The 16189-nt window shown below is 45.7% G+C and overlaps 1 protein-coding gene across 12 annotated transcripts in view; it reads right to left on the bottom strand.

The window, feature by feature from the left end:
* OTOF (otoferlin) overlaps nucleotides 1-16189 on the bottom strand; it is a 465027-nt gene that overhangs the window by 303896 nt on the left and 144942 nt on the right. For all 12 annotated transcript variants that reach the window (XM_040348386.1, XM_040348390.1, XM_040348393.1 and 9 more), the window contains exon 3: nucleotides 4606-4694. In XM_040348386.1, the coding sequence (XP_040204320.1) occupies nucleotides 4606-4694 (89 nt within the window). The remainder of the gene's footprint in view (nucleotides 1-4605; nucleotides 4695-16189) is intronic.

Below are 16189 nucleotides of genomic sequence, written 5' to 3'. Positions count from 1 at the left end.
CTGCCCTCCATGCCATTTCATGTGGCTCTCGCACCTCTCCTGAAGCTGCAGGAGAGCTCCAGTCCTCCTCTGGTCCTCCTCCAGACCCCTACTTTCTGCTTTCAAGCAATGCATCCAGCTTCTTCCCAGCAGCAGCATAAGGAAAGAGGTGTGCACTGTGATGTAAAGGAGAGTGGGGGGACACAACTTCTGATGGTGAGGTGGTTCCTGATATCTAATGTAAGGGGAGGGGATGTGCTGGACATCTAATCTTACAGATACAACCGACCCTACAGAACCCAGTTTGTTCCTGGCACTGTTTCTGTGCCCGTCTGCATGAATGAATCTGCTCATCAATCTTTAGTGGAATAACTCCAGTTTCTACTCTAGAGGCTCACGCCTATCCTTGACTAATCTGTGGGCATTCATAACCCTCTATTGCTCCAACATTACAAATGACCTTATCTGGGGAGTTTGGGATGGAAAAGCAAGACAAGTTGCCCTTATTATTTTACCCCTCCACCAGGTATATGACAACAATAACATACGTTATTTTTCTATATCTATTTTTTTGGGGCGTGATACCATTTTTACATGTGAGTAGCCACATTTACTGTATTCTTAAAGGCTGTAGACTACATAACCCAGCACTAAAAAGGCACTCCAAACAAGGACACTCTCAGAGAGTGCCGACTAGTTCTGAGTGACAGAGAGGCTATTGGTTCCCCCCATTGGAAACACGTGACAGGTGCACTTTAATTATGAGTGTTCATCAGCCTTTGGCTCAGTTCCAGTCATCAGCGGAGATCAGATTCTCCGGTGATTAGCCATGCGACGAGTGACGGGAAGGAACATTAGTCAGCTCAGAGGTGACACCGGCGTAGGTCTTGTTCTTATCTTTATTATTTAATTATTCATCCCCGCTCTGTATCACTCGGACCACTATCAGATGTCTATTATTTCTCTGCTGAACGGTGTCCATTATTCATCACAAGCCTCCGTTGTCACAACGCTTCTTTGTTGAATCAGACGTTTTAGTCAAAGCCCATTCTTTTCTGGAGCAAAAGGCAAGAGCTGTCCAGGAAATTGGTTTCTATATTCATTTATTTCATTAATATTGGACCTCTCGCTTTGTTATTAATGGAAAATTTAAATGAAGCTTTAATGTATTTTAAATGACTCCTATTAAAGGGAATATATATCATATATCTTAATGTGTGACACCTAAAACTGTAATGAGTGTAGTATGACAATCCTGACATGGCTCTTAGGCCCCGTACACACGTCCGAGAAACTCGACGGGCGAAACACATCGTTTTGCTCGTCGAGTTCCTTGTGAAGCCGCCGAGGATCTCGGCGAGCCAAGTTTCCCCATTGACTAACGAGGAAATAGAGAACATGTTCTCTATTTGGCTCGACGAGTTCCTCGTTGGTTTCCTCGGCCAAAAGTGTACACACGACCGGTTTCTCGGCAGAATACGGCTCTGATCGAGTTTCTGGCTGAATTCTGCCGAGAAACTCGGTCCTGTGTACGGGGCCTCAGTTGGGGCTTAAACAAATACTCTCTGTCCAATATCTAGCAATACAAGTTATGACTTAAAGTATAATTGAAGGTAAAACTAGTAAACTTTATCACCGAACTTGAAAGTCAAAGGAAATCCCGAGTTTTAAGTAGTCACCAGAATAGCAATAGAGGGCAAATCTTCCAATAGGGACTCTAGTTCTGGTTACCCTGGTGACAACTTCCTTCAGCTGTGGCTATGGGGCAGGAAGTCAAAGGAAATCTCCCCCAATTGGACACATATGGCAAAAAAAACTCCCTTAGGGCTCTTTCACACTGGCGGCCCGTTCAGGTCCGCCTGCCAGTTTTTTTGGCGGACCTGAACGGGCGCTCCGTGATCCTCTATGGAGCCGCGGATGTCAGCGGTGACATGCCCGCTGACATCCGACCTGCTCCAATCCGCCAAAGTGTGAGGGAGGAAAAACCTACTTTTCCATCCGTCTGGCGGATCGGATCGGGTGAACACGGACATACGGTCCGTGTTCATCCGATCCCCTCATAGGGGAGAGCGGAGAAAAGACAGGGCGGTCCCTGCACAGTGTGCGGGGACCGCCCTGTCATACGCCGGCTCAGCGGGGATCAACGGAGCGATCCCCGCTGAGCATATGGAGGTTCACGGGGCGGATCATTACTGATCCGCCCTGTGTGAAAGGGGCCTTACTCTATCCAAAATGAAAGAAATGCCTTCAGTTCTACTTTAAAGCGGAGCTCCACCCTAAAGTGGCACTTTCGCTCATCGGAACCCTCCCCCCTCCGGTGTCACATTTGACACCTTTCAGGGGGGAGGGGGGTGCAGATACCTGTCTAAGACAGTGTATTTGCACCCACTTCCAGCCACACAGTCTGCGGGTAGACTTCGGGCAGGATGTCAGATCCCGTCCCCCCCGTTGTGTTCTGGGAATCACACGGCTCCCAGAACACAGCGGGAACCAGTGAGCACAGCGCAGCGCGACTCGAGGAAAGGAGGAAAGGAGAAGGAAGGGACGAAAGGAGAGGGAAGGGAAGAAAGGAGGGGGAAGGGAAGAAAGGAGAGGGAAAGAAAGAAAGGAAAGAGAAAGAAAGGAGAAGGAAGGAAAGAAAGAAAGAAAGGAGAGGGAAGGGAATAAACGAGAAGGAAGGGAAGAAAGGAGAGAGAAGGGAAAGGAGAGAGAAGGGAAGGAAGGGGAGAAAGGAGAGTGAAAAAGGAGAGGGAAGGGAAGAAAGGAGGGGGAATGGAACAAAGGAGAGAGAAGGGAAGGAAGGGAAGAAAGGAGGGGGAAGGGAACAAACACAGTAGGGAGGATGGGAAAGAAGGATACAATGAAGCCAAGCAAGAAATCAAGAGGAAGGTGTGAAGAAAATTAAAGAAGGGAGGGAGAAAGTATAGGAGAAAAAGGGGAAAGAGAGAAGGGAAGGAAGGAAGGAGTGAATGAGAGAAAGCAAAAGTAAAAAAAGAAAAGGAGCTAGAGTATAAGAAAAGTAGGATAGAAGGGAAAGAAGCAAGGAGCAAGAGAGAAGGGAAGATGGAAGCAAAGAGGAAGGAGGTGGAAAGAAGAAAAAAAACAGAAGGAGAAAGAGAAGAAAGGAGAAGGAAGTGAAGAAAAAAGAGGGAAGGGAAGAAAGGAGAGGGAAGGGAAGAAAGGAGAAGGAATTGGAGAAAGGAGAAGGAAGGGACGAAAGGAGAAGGAAGGGACGAAAGGAGAAGGAAGGAAAGAAAGGAGAAGGAAGTGAAGAAAAAAGAGGGAAGGGAAGAACGGAGAGGGAAGGGAAGAAAGGAGAAGGAATTGGAGAAAGGAGAAGGAAGGGACGAAAGGAGAAGGAAGGGACGAAAGGAGAAGGAAGGAAAGAAAGGAGAAGGAAGGGAAGAAAGGAGAAGGAAGGGAAGAAAAGAGAAGGAAGGGACGAAAGGAGAAGGAAGGGAAGAAAGGAGAAGGAAGGGATGAAAGGAGAGAGAAGGGAAGAAAGGAGAAGGAAGGGACGAAAGGAGAAGGAAGGGAAGAAAGGAGACGGAAGGGAAGAAAGGAGAAGGAAGGGACGAAAGGAGAAGTTAGGGAAGAAAGGAGAAGGAAGGGATGAAAGGAGAGGGAAGGAAAGAAAGGAGAGGGAAGGGAAGAAATGAGATGGAAGTGAAAAAAAAGAGAGGAAAGAAAGAAAAGAGAGAGAATGGAAGAAAGGAGGGGGACGGAAAGAAAAGAGGAAGGAAAGAAATGAGATGGAAGTGTTGCCATATGGTTTTTGGGGGAAAAAAAGAGGGGGAAAGGAGAGAGAAGGGAAGAAAGGAGGGGAACGGAAAGAAAGGAGAGGGAAGGGAAGAAAGGAGAGGGAAAGGAAGAAAGGAGGGGGAAGGGAAAGGAGAGAGAAGGGAAGGAAGGGAAGAAAGGAGAGGGAAGGGAAGAAAGGAGGGGGAAGGGAACAAACACAGTAGGTAGGATGGGAAAGAAGGATAACATGAAGCAAAGCAAGAAATCAAGAGGAAGGAGTGAAGAAAATTAAAGAAGGGAGGGAGAAAGTATAGGAGAAAAAGGGGAAAGAGAGAAGGGAAGGAAGGAAGGAGTGAATGAGAGAAAGAGAAATAAAAAAAAAGAAAAGGAGAGAGAGTATAAGAAAAGTAGGAAAGAAGGGAGCAAGAGAGAAGGGAAGGATGGACGCAAAGAGGAAGGATGTGGAAAGAAGAAAAAAAATGGAAGGAGAAAGAGAGGAGAGAAGCAAGGAAAGAGGGAGAGAAGGGGAAGGAAGGAGGGGGAGAGTAAAGTAGGAATACGGTATGTATATTGCATAAGGGCAAGAAGAAGGAGGCAGGAAGGTGAAGGTAGGAAAGAATGGAAACGGAAAATGAAAAAAAAAATGATAATCCCGTTTCACTCTTTTCTGAAGCATGTTTTAGTTTAGTTGTAACTTTTTACTTATCGACACCAAGGGCGCGCTGGACAGGTAAGTGTAAGTGACAGGTAAGCGTAACCTCCGCTTTAATCAGCTCAGCTGTGTTTTGCAGTAATAGCAGGTTTCCTCTCCTGCGGTGTGACAATGACCTTGATGGCATCACCCGGGCACACACAGGCCATGGGATGAGGGCACGGAGCACTGACCTGTTTGTGAAGACTTTGCTGTAGTTAGACACTTGTATTTCCAGCATCTCATTCCCGTCTATGTTACTGGCGATCGGCCAACGGAAAGTCTGCAAGAAGAGAAGGCAGCCATCAATAATCACAGTCTTACCTGCACACAATGCACTACACTACACATGTCCTACTTTTATAGCAATCATTTCTACCATCCCACACAATATGCAGGAATTAGGCTGTATAGCGGGAAATACAGATTATCACCTTGAGGGTTAAACTATTGTTTAGGGCAAGGGTAGGCAGCCAGTTTGTCTCCAGCTGTTGCGGAAGTACATTTCCCATGAGGCATTGCAAGGCTGGCAGTTACAATTACTCCCAGAGGCATGATGGGACTTATAGTTCTGCGACAGCTGGAGGGCCCCAGGTTGCCTACCCCTGGTTTAGGGACTGGGCAATAATACAAACCTTATTGCTTGCATCAATAGGCTTTTTTCTACAGGACCTGTCCCCCAAATCTGCTCTTCCGGTCAAAAGCCCTCCAATTTTATCTTGTACAATGCAGGACTGCATTGTACAGGAGGACATTGAAGACCCGCCAACATCCTGGGAGTATCGAATAAGGTAAGCACTCCAGGCATTTTTTTAGTATTCTTGAGTTCAGTTTTGGGCCTCATTCACACTACCAAACGGGGCATGGTGCAGCAAGTATCTAGGCCCAAGCTATTTGCATCCATGATTTCAGGTAATTGTTTCATGTGTGATTACATGCAAACACCGATGGACAGCTGCAGTTCGTGATTGCTCTGTACCTACTTGCCAGCTGCAGCCCACACACACATGGGCTTCCAGTCGCAGTTGTTCCGCAAGGCACTTGCCACACCAAGGCTGTTCGAATCAGGCCTTATAGGAGATCTATATTTTGAAAATGCCAGTTACCTGGCTGTCTGTGTGTTCAACACTCTGAATCAGTGACCTGGAACAAGTATGCAGCAGGCAGGGGCGGACTGACAACTCATGGGGCCCCCTGGCAATAGAAGATTATGGGGCCCCCGGGCTTACAGATGGCCACCAAGCCAGGAGGCAGTGCAGAGGCGGGGCAGCTAAAATCTCGGGATTTTCACATCAAAAGCATGTCGGTTTCGGACATATCAGGGACAGATGTAAAACAAAACACAGGTTTTTACATACTGTCCCTGGTTTTACTGAGCCTGGCAACCCTGATGGGACCCCGTAGTGGCATGGGACCCTCGGGCAGTGCCCGGGTGCCTCAATGGTCAGTCTGCCCCTAGCAGCAGGTGATGTCAGCAGAATTTCTGATCTGAATTTTTTTTTTTGTATTCCAGGGCAGGTAAGTGTCCCGATGTTAAAAGTCAGCAGTTACAGTATGTGTAGCTGTTAACTTTAAACTTTTAAAGGGGCAGGCAGAACTCCTCTTTAATATTTGGTGGAGAAACCCTTGTTGGCAAGCACAGATGTAAGACGTTTCTTATAGTTGGTTACCAGGTTTTCACACATCTCAGGAGGGATTTTGGTCCACTCTTCACAGATCTTCTCTAAATCCTTAAGATTTCTTTGCTGTCGCTTGGCAACTCGAAGTTTCAGTTCCCTCCATAAATTTTCTAAAGGATTACGTTACGGGAACTGGCTAGGCCACTCCATGACCTTAATGTGTTTCTTCTTGAGCCACTCCTTTGTTGCCTTGGTGATATGTTTTGGATCATTGTCATGCTGGAAGACCCACCCATTTTCAGTGTTCTGGCTGAGGGAAAAAGGTTCTCATCCAAGATTTTACAATACATGGCCCCGTCCATTGGCCCCTGAATTGGACAAAGTCGGCCTGTACCTTTAGCAGGGAAACAACCCCAAAGCATAATGTTTCCACCTCCGTGCTTGACTATAGGGATGATGCTCTTATGCCCCGTACACACAATCAGTTTTCCTGTTTGAAAAAGTCTGGTGAGAGCTTTTGGTCAGGAATCCCGACCATGTGTATGCTCCATCAGACTTTTTCCAACAGGAAAACTGCTGGAAAAAGATAGAGTGCAGGATCTCTTTTTTCACATCAGGAAAAAAACTATTCAGACACGCTAAATTCCGATGCATGCTCGGAAACAAATCGACGCATGCTTGGAAGCATAGAACTTAATTTTGGGGCTTGTCGTAGTCTTTTACATAATCATGTTCTTGGCAGTCAAAAGTTCACCAAACTTTTGTGTGACCATGTGTATGCAAGGCAGGCTTGAGAGGAATTCCGTCGGAGAAACCATCCAACTTTTTCCAGACGAGAAAACCGATCGTGTGTACATTAGGGTCATAGTCAATATTTTTATTCCTCCAAACACAGCAAGTCCAGTTAATGCCAAAGAGCTCAATTTTGGTCTTATCTGACCACAGCACTGACCTTCTCTGAAATATTTAGATGGGCATTGGCAAACTTCAGACCCCTGTACATGTACTTTCTTGAGGAGGGGAACCTTCTAGGATTCCAATCCATGGCGGCGTATTGTGTTACCAATGATTTGTTTGGGCTGACCCTTGGGCTGACCCTTTACTCTTTTTTTTTTAAAGGGTATTTTGTGCGTGTACTCGAGAGAGGAGCCGGGCTGCAGGAGTTGGGAGTAGGCAGGCCTCCCCCAGAGGCATTCTGCCACCTTTCTCCATGCCCCAGGTGGCAATGGCAGGTGTGTGAGGGGGTCCTCCCACATAGCCCGCCCTACCTGCTCCGCTTTGAAGCCCAACGGGGCAGAGGGACTCCCTATAAGGGAGTGAGAGGATCTAGCCCGCTCAACCACCCCCATTAGTCCTTCGCCTCTCTTTTTTTAGAGACCGCGTGGTCAAAGTGCGTGCATGTTAACCCAATTTCGAGTGTGTGTGGTGTTTTTTTGTGGGAGGGGGGTGGGCGTACTAAGCGCAGGCTTACCTCGCATAGCACACCCACCGGGAGCCGGGCTGAGACCACCAAACTCAATTGACATGTAGCCGAGACCGGCATTCAAACCCCTAGCTGCAGAGGTGAATGGCTTGTCAGCGCAGTGCCAATCGCGTTGAGCCACCACAGCTCCCTTACCCTTTACTTTTCTCATGATCATCCTTACCCCATGAGGCAAAATCTTACATGGAGCTCCAGACCAAGGGCAATTGATGGTTATGTTATATTTCTTCAATTTGCGAATAATCGCTCCAACAGTTGTCTCCTTCTCACCAAGCTTCTTGCTGGTGGTCTTGTAGCCCATTCCAGCCTTATGTAGGTCTACAACCATGTCCCTGATGTCCTTTAACAGCTCTTTGGTCTTGCCTATGATGGTGGGTTTGAATGGAAGAAAGAGATGTGGACAGGTGTCTTTTATACACATAACAAGTTGTCGTTAGGAGCACCTTCTTAAATGGACAGGACTAACCTGTGTACCACATAAGCACATACTGTAGCCTCTCCTATCCCTTACTCTGCTGCCCACAAGTGAGTTAACCTCTCCCTCTGCCCGGGGTCAAAATTAACTACGGCCACTCCTCCCCGTGACCAATGACCATCACCCCCCCTCCCTTTTTACTAACCTACTTCCTATAGGAACTTCCTTGTTCTCTCCCCACAGCTGTCCACAGTCATGCCAGCCCTTCACCCAGGTTCCCTTGAGTTACGGGCCTGTTCTGGACTTTTGGTTGATATTTTGTCTCTATCATTTAAAATACAATATGATAAATATTATAGACCCTTCATTTCATTGTAAGTGGGCAAACTCTGCAGGGGATCAAATACAAATTTTTCCCACTGTACATTACAAAGCATGCATATCTTTATATTATTGGAAAGGTAAGTACTGTATATAACAGAATTCTCCATTATAGTATTGATACGCAGACCCCTTTGCACCATTGTTCTTGATATTCCTTTTTAAGACATAAAATGAAACCTCTGCAACCGCCGGGCTATTTCCATACTGAAATCAGTTCAAAGCCCAGAAACATCTTAATATTCCAGAGTGACAATGCCGGTAATTGTTTCCAGACTGCGAAGAACAGGGCAGAAAATAATCAGTGCAGATTTGGGTACAAAGAGTTTGTGGCTAATGAAGGCAAGAGAGGAATGGAGACACAATACATGAGAAAAAAAGCCCCAAAGGCCTAATTTCTGCTTTATCACGGCACACAGGCTGTACATTGGAGAGAGAAGAAGAAACAGCTTATCAGTTATGCTCTACGCTGGCGTTCCCAGCACTGCGATTAACATTTTCTGTTCACTGTGTGAGTTTTCTGTATCAGGGGCCGGAGGAGAGATTTCTGAGTAAACTGAGAAACTAATGACAATATGGAAGTTTGAAGAAAGATGACACTGAAGGCGACACAGAAGCCAGTTGAGTTATATGACAACTCCCTGAAGAAGGGGGAGCCAGCATTGAATCGGCTGTGTCTCACCATGAACAATCAATGAAGATTTTAAACAAATTGCCAAGTTGTCTGAATTAGGTGTTCCACAGCACACATTCACAGATCAATTGTCTCATGAACTACATCCACACTGGTTCTGCTGCAGTGGAGCAGCCTAAAGGCCCGTACACACGATCGGATATTCCGACAACAATTGTCCGACGGACGTGTTATGTTGGACAATCTGACCGTCTGTATGCTCCATCGGTCAACAAATGTTGGGTGTTCATGCTCTCAAATTGTCCGACAACAAATGTGTTACGTCGGATCATCCGATCGTGTGTACACAAACCCATCAGACTAAAATCCAAAGTACAAACACGCATGCCCTGAACCAATGCTAACCATAAGGCCTCGTACACACGACCGAACATGTCCACTGGAACTGGTCCGTCGGACCAGTTTCCGCGGACATGTCCGACCGGACAGGTTTCCAGCGGACAAATGTTTCTTAGCATGCTAAGAAACATGTCCGCTGGAAGCCTGTCCGTCGGACATGTCCGACGGTCAGTACGACTCATCGGACATGTCCACTGGCCCGAGAACCCACGCATGACGTCGAAGTGATTCGACGCATGCGTGGAAGCATTGAACTTCCGGGTTCGCGCAAGTCGCCGCGTCATCGTCGCCGCCACGTCACCGCGTCGTCTGTCCGCTGGGAATTTGGTCTGATGGTGTGTACAGCCATCAGACCAAATGATCCCAGCGGACATGTCCGATGAAAACGGTCCACGGGCCATTTTCATCGGACAGGTCCGCTCGTCTGTACGAGGCCTTAGACAACATTAGCAGAAGTTGCCCAATAGGTGGCGCTAAAGAGCTGAAAAACCATGTAGTAAGTCTTTTACGTACAAAGATACAAGTCCAAAGGGGAAAGAAGATTTGCTGTCCTGGGCCCTCGACTTTGGAACACTTTACCAACCTCAATTCGGTTGGAGGAGAACCACTTAGCCTTTAGGAGAAAGATCAAAACCCATATCTTTTGAGGTCAAAGGAGAACTGGTTAAAAAAGCGCCCAGAGGCGATTCAGTTCGCATGTGCAGCGCTATATAAGTTTCTCACTCACTCACTCACTAGGTTCGTGTTTGTTGGCCGAAAATGTTCTGCCGTGTGTATGCATACCAAGTTCAAAACAACGCCCTTCATACAAAAATCCACGGATTTGTCCGATGGAAGTCCGATCCTGTGTATGAGGCTTAAGACCATTACATGGTCCCCACCATTGCATGGTTGTTTTCCCAAGCTGGGTGGACAAAGAAGTAACTAAACCCTGATAAACATCTAACCGAGCCTTGAAGAACGGGGAGACCCAAACCCCCAAAGCGTAATAGCAGTATCTAACCATCAACAACCAATGAAGACTGTTAGACAAGTTGAATGACTATCTGTATTGGTGACTGCACACCATGCACTCACAGATCAAACGTCTCATGAAGTACATCTACACTGGTTCTGCACATCACCACCATTGCAAAATTGCACCCAAGCTGGGTGGACATCTGAGTGACTGAAACTTGATTGATATCTGGTCAAGCTCTAAAGCAGGGGTGTCAAAATAAATTTCATTGTTGGCCGCATTAGCATTATGGTTGTTTGGTTGTTCTCAAAGGGCCGGTTGTATACGTAAGACTAAATGTTCACCCCCCAAACTTTGGATGTCAAGAGCACCCCTACCATTCAAAGTTAGGAGTCCCCCACCTTCCCTTACATGACAGTGCACCCCCTTTAGCTTGTGCTGCTGTTCCCAAGAAAAAGCTGAGGGTGGAGCTGGGAAGAAGAAATTGCGGGATCTGAAGGAGGACCAGAGGAGGATTGAAGTCAGCTGCTAGAGTCTGATGAATGTATTACCAGGGGAGGCAGAGACGAAAAGGGGATTGCGGATGCTCAGAGAGGTGCAGGATCTGTGGGAAGAGTTCTGTCCTTCTCTCTGCTGGTGATTGCTGAGACAGGGATGGGAATGGGGGTCTGCTGTTGACTGCTGAGACGGGGACGGGGACAGGGGGGGTTGCGGGCGATGACAGAGACAAGCCTCTCCCTGGATGCATGGAGAAGCACAGGATCCAGTGTTTGACATATGTTTCCAGAAGCAAGGGAGACATAATCCCCAAAGAGTGTTAGCAGTATCACATCATCAACAACCAATAGGGACTAGTCACCAATTTGTTCTATCTGTATTAGGTGCTCCTCACCAAGCTCTAACAGATAAACTGTCTTCTGAACTACATCCCTACTGGTTCTTTTAGGAGTTGAGCAGCATAAAACCATAACACAATCACATGACCACCGCTGCATGGCTGCACCCCAAGCTGGGTGGACAAAAAAGCAACACAACCCTGACCAATATCTGTCCAAGCCCTGAAGAAGGAGGAGACCCACTCCCCCAAAGCGTCTCGGCAGTAGCGCTTCATCTACAACCAATAATGGCTAATCGCCTAATTGTATGACTATCTGTATTAGATGCTCCCCACCAAGCTCTCACAGATCAATTTTCTCATGAACCACATCCCCACGGGTTCTATTAGGAGTCAAGCACTCAAAAGCTGGCCATAGATGGATAGAATTCAAATGAAAATTCTTGGGAAAAGACGGTTCTAAGTAAATTTGTTTATTTTTCTAATCCTTGGTGGGCAAGATCGATGTTTGTTTTTGACAAGAAATTCCAAGGAGCAGGATGAAAATGTTTCTTAAATGAACGAATTTCAGCACATGAGGTTTTTGTTCTGTAAAGTCCATTAATTCAAAGATCACATTTTAAAAACAAATAAAATCTTTTGAACTACAGAATGTTCAGAGAATTTTCCTAAGACTTTTTTTAAGAATGTTCGATTGAAATTCTATCCATCTATGGCCGCTTAAGAGCATACCACGGTCTCTGCACATCACCCCTGTTCACTCCAAACTGGTTGGACAACCAAGTAACCGGACGCTGCCCAGCAAATCACGTACCAGATAGAGGTTTTTTTTGTCTGTTTTTATTTGCAGTCTTGAATTTGATTAACAGCATTTTTTTAACCTATGCTCTGAGTAATAGAAAAACGGGAAGCCATTTTGTATTATCTGTGAGAACACTCTTAGGAATATTATTGTAGTTTACCAACAAGTATTTTTTGACCTGGCTTTTATTATTTATTGCAAACTTGCTATTCTATATGTTTATTGTGTTTCTTTAACCGCTTGGGATCCGCGCTATAGTCAAATGATGGCTACAGCGCGGATCCGAAAATCCAAGTGGACGTCAATTGACGTCCGCCCCTTTGCGCGTTCCCCGCGCGCGCTCCAGAGCGCGCAGCGGGGAAACTCTGTGTTGGCCGTGTCCCTTGGACACAGCCAATTACAGATCGCCGCGAACGGCCAATCAGAGTGGCCGTTTGCGATGCGATCTGTGCGGCCAATGTAAACATATGAGATCATCTCTCATTGCCGTTTTACACAGAGACAGCGTCCTGTCTCTGGAGAGGAGACCAATCTGTGTCCCTTGTACATAGGGACATAGATCGGTCACTCCCCCCCCCCCCAGTCACCCCCCCTCCACCTACAGTTAGAACACAATGCAGGGAATACATTTAACCCCTTCCTCACCCCCTAGTGTTAACCCCTTCAATGCCAGTCACATTTATACTGTAATTAGTGCATATTTATAGCACTGATCGCAGTATAAATGTGAATGGCGCCAAAAATGTGTCAAAAGTGTCCGATGTGTTCGCCATAACGTCGCAGTCCCAATAAAAAATCGCAGATCGCCGCCATTTCTATTAAAAAAAAAAATAATTCTGTCCCCTATTTTGTAGGCGCTATAACTTTTGCGCAAACCAGTCGCTTATTGCGATTTTTTTTTTTTCACCAAAAATATGTAAAAGAATACGTATCGGCCTAAACTGAGAAAAAAAATATATATATTTTTTTTTTTAAATTGGGATATTTATTATAGCAACAAGTAAAAAATATTGTATTTTTTTCAAAATTGTCGCACTTTTTTGTTTATAGCGCAAAAAATAAAAACCGCTGTCTGCTCAGTGTAAGCAGGCGATCTGCACCCCCCTTGGGCACAGCAAATGTTATCTTCTCCTTGTGCCAGCCTCTCTAATTCATAGTCATAGCTGGATACCACCTGCCTCCCCTGCACTGCTGCCATCAGGACAAAGTGCAAGCTCTGGGGCCAACATTTGTCACACTCAGTCTTGAAGTGGCCATGCATATTATAGTCTTATAGTACAATCTAATAAGATTGAATGCACACTGTATTGACCCTTTATTATTAAAGTAGATGTAACCCTAACTGAATGACATTTAGCTTTAGCTTGTGTTACATAAACAATTGGCATGATAAAAAATTAAATACACCCCCCCCCCCCTTCAATGCCAGTCACATTTATACTGTAATTAGTGCATATTTATAGCACTGATCGCAGTATAAATGTGAATGGCGCCAAAAATGTGTCAAAAGTGTCTGATGTGTTCGCCATAACGTCGCAGTCCCAATAAAAAAATCGCAGATCGCCGCCATTTCTATTAAAAAAAATAATAATTCTGTCCCCTATTTTGTAGGCGCTATAACTTTTGCGCAAACCAGTCGCTTATTGCGATTTTTTTTTTTTCACCAAAAATATGTAGAAGAATACGTATCGGCCTAAACTGAGAAAAAAAAAAATATATATATATATATATTTTTTTAAATTGGGATATTTATTATAGCAACAAGTAAAAAATATTGTATTTTTTTCAAAATTGTCGCACTTTTTTGTTTATAGCGCAAAAAATAAAAACCGCACAGGCGATCAAATACCATCAAAAGAAAGCTCTATTTGTGGGGAAAAAAGGACGTCAATTTTGTTTGGGAGCCACGTCGCACGACCGTGCAATTGTTAGTTAAAGCGACGCAGTGCCGAAAGCTGAAATTTCACCTGGGCAGGAGGGGGGTATATGTGCCCAGTAAGCAAGTGGTTAAAAGAAATACTTGCTTTTGCTTTTTTTGATTCTTTGTTTCAACTCAGTGCTGCTGATTATCAGTCCTTCCAGGGTCGGTTTCATGATGGTGACACCACTGGAGCATGCTTGTTTAATATGTGTTTAAATGGCTGTTTGCAACCTCGATCAAAGGCAATGTGATTGCACAGGAGTGCAACTGGGAGAAGGAAGCACCTAAACGAGGACCTTCATGGCAGGATCATCGGGTATTCTTTTAATGAATGCTGCAGATTAATGAAGATTCAAAATGACTTTTTAAATGACAATAACATGTTAAGGGACCTTGGTGATTGGGTTTGGGTCTACTGTAACTACCTTCTATATTCATGCATTGTCTCCATTGCTGTATGAGGCCCGTCTGATAACATGAGAATATCTGATTCCAGATCCTGTGTGCCCCATCTGTCTGCTCAGTGTAAGCAGGCGATCTGCACCCCCCTTGGGCACAGCAAATGTTATCTTCTCCTTGTGCCAGCCTCTCTAATTCATAGTCATAGCTGGATACCACCTGCCTCCCCTGCACTGCTGCCATCAGGACAAAGTGCAAGCTCTGGGGCCAACATTTGTCACACTCAGTCTTGAAGTGGCCATGCATATTATAGTCTTATAGCTAGATTCAGGTAGGGGCGCGCATCTTTAAGGCGGCGTAGCGTACCGTATTTACGCTATGCTGCCTTAAGTCAGAGAGGCAAGTACTGTATTCACAAAGCACTTGCCTCCTAACTTACGGCGGCGTATCGTAAATGGGTCCGGCGTAAGCGCGCCTAATTCAAATTAAGATGGGGGGGCGTGTTTTATGTTAATGTTTGGTGACCCGACGTGATTGACGTTTTTTACGAACGGCGCATGCGCCGTCCGTGTACATATCCCAGTGTGCATTGCTCCAAAGTATGCCGCAAGGACGTATTGGTTTCGACGTGAACGTAAATTACGTCCAGCCCCATTCACGGACGGCTTACGCAAACGACGTAAAATTTTCAAATTTCGTCGCGGGAACGACGGCCATACTTAACATTGGCTAGGCCAGCTATTTGTTTGAATAAATTTACGCCGGAAAAAGCCATGCGTAAACGACGTAAAAAAAATGCGCCGGGCGCACGTTCGTGAATCGGCGTATCTAGTCATTTACATATTCTACGCCGAACTCAACGGAAGCGCCACCTAGCGGCCAGTGGGAAAATTGCACCCTAAGATACGACGGCGTAGGAGACTTACGCCGCTTGTATCTTAGCCTAATTTAAGCGTATCTGGTTTCCAGAATACGCTTAAATTAGCGCCAGCGTAGATTCAGAGTTACGACGGCGTATCTACTGATACGCCGGCGTAAACGTACCTGAATCTGGCTATTATAGTACAATCTACAAAGATTAGATAGAACGCACACTGTATTGACCCTTTATTATTAAAGTAGATGTAACCCTAACTGAATGACATTAGCTTTAGCTTGTGTTACATAAACAATTGGCATGATAAAAAATTAAATACAGCCCCCCCCCCCCTTTTAAAAAAAAAATCTTTGCAGCATTTAAATACTGCCGATGTCCTACAGCCTCTTTGTAGCCACTGTCTGTCTCCAACCACTCTAGTAATGGCTGCATTACATTTCTGAGGGGGGGTTCCTGATGATGACAACAGTCATCTGCTTAACCACTTAAGGACCCATTCACGCCGATATACGTCGGCAGAATGGCACGGCTGGGCACAATCACGTACATGTACGTGTCTCTTTAAGCCCAGCCGTGGACCCGGTCCGAAGCTCCGTGATCGCGCACGCGGACCCGATCGCCGCCGGTGTCCCGCGATCGGTCACCGGAGCTGAAGAACGGGGAGAGGTGTGTGTAAACACACCTTCCCCGTTCTTCATTGTGGCAGTATCACTGATCGTCTGTTCCCTGATATAGGGAAAGACGATCACTGACGTCACACGTCCAGCCCTGCCCCCCTACAGTTAGAAACACATATGAGGTCACACTTAACCCCTACAGTGTCCCCTAGTGGTTAACTCCATAACTGCAATTGTCATTTTCACAGCAATCAGTGCATTTTTATAGCACTTTTTGCTGTGAAAATGACAATGGTCCCAAAAATGTGTCAAAATTGTCCGATGTGTCCGCCATAATGTCGCAGTCACGAAAAAAAATCGCTGATTGCCGCCATTAGTAGTAAAAAAAAAAATATTAATAAAAATGCAATAAAACTATCCCTTATTTTGTAAACGCTA

Source organism: Rana temporaria, chromosome 4 (assembly GCF_905171775.1).
Source record: "Rana temporaria chromosome 4, aRanTem1.1, whole genome shotgun sequence".
Lineage (NCBI taxonomy): Eukaryota > Metazoa > Chordata > Amphibia > Anura > Ranidae > Rana > Rana temporaria.
The sequence above is the reverse complement of the archived record's forward strand: the minus strand, read 5'-3'. Positions and strand labels throughout refer to the sequence as shown.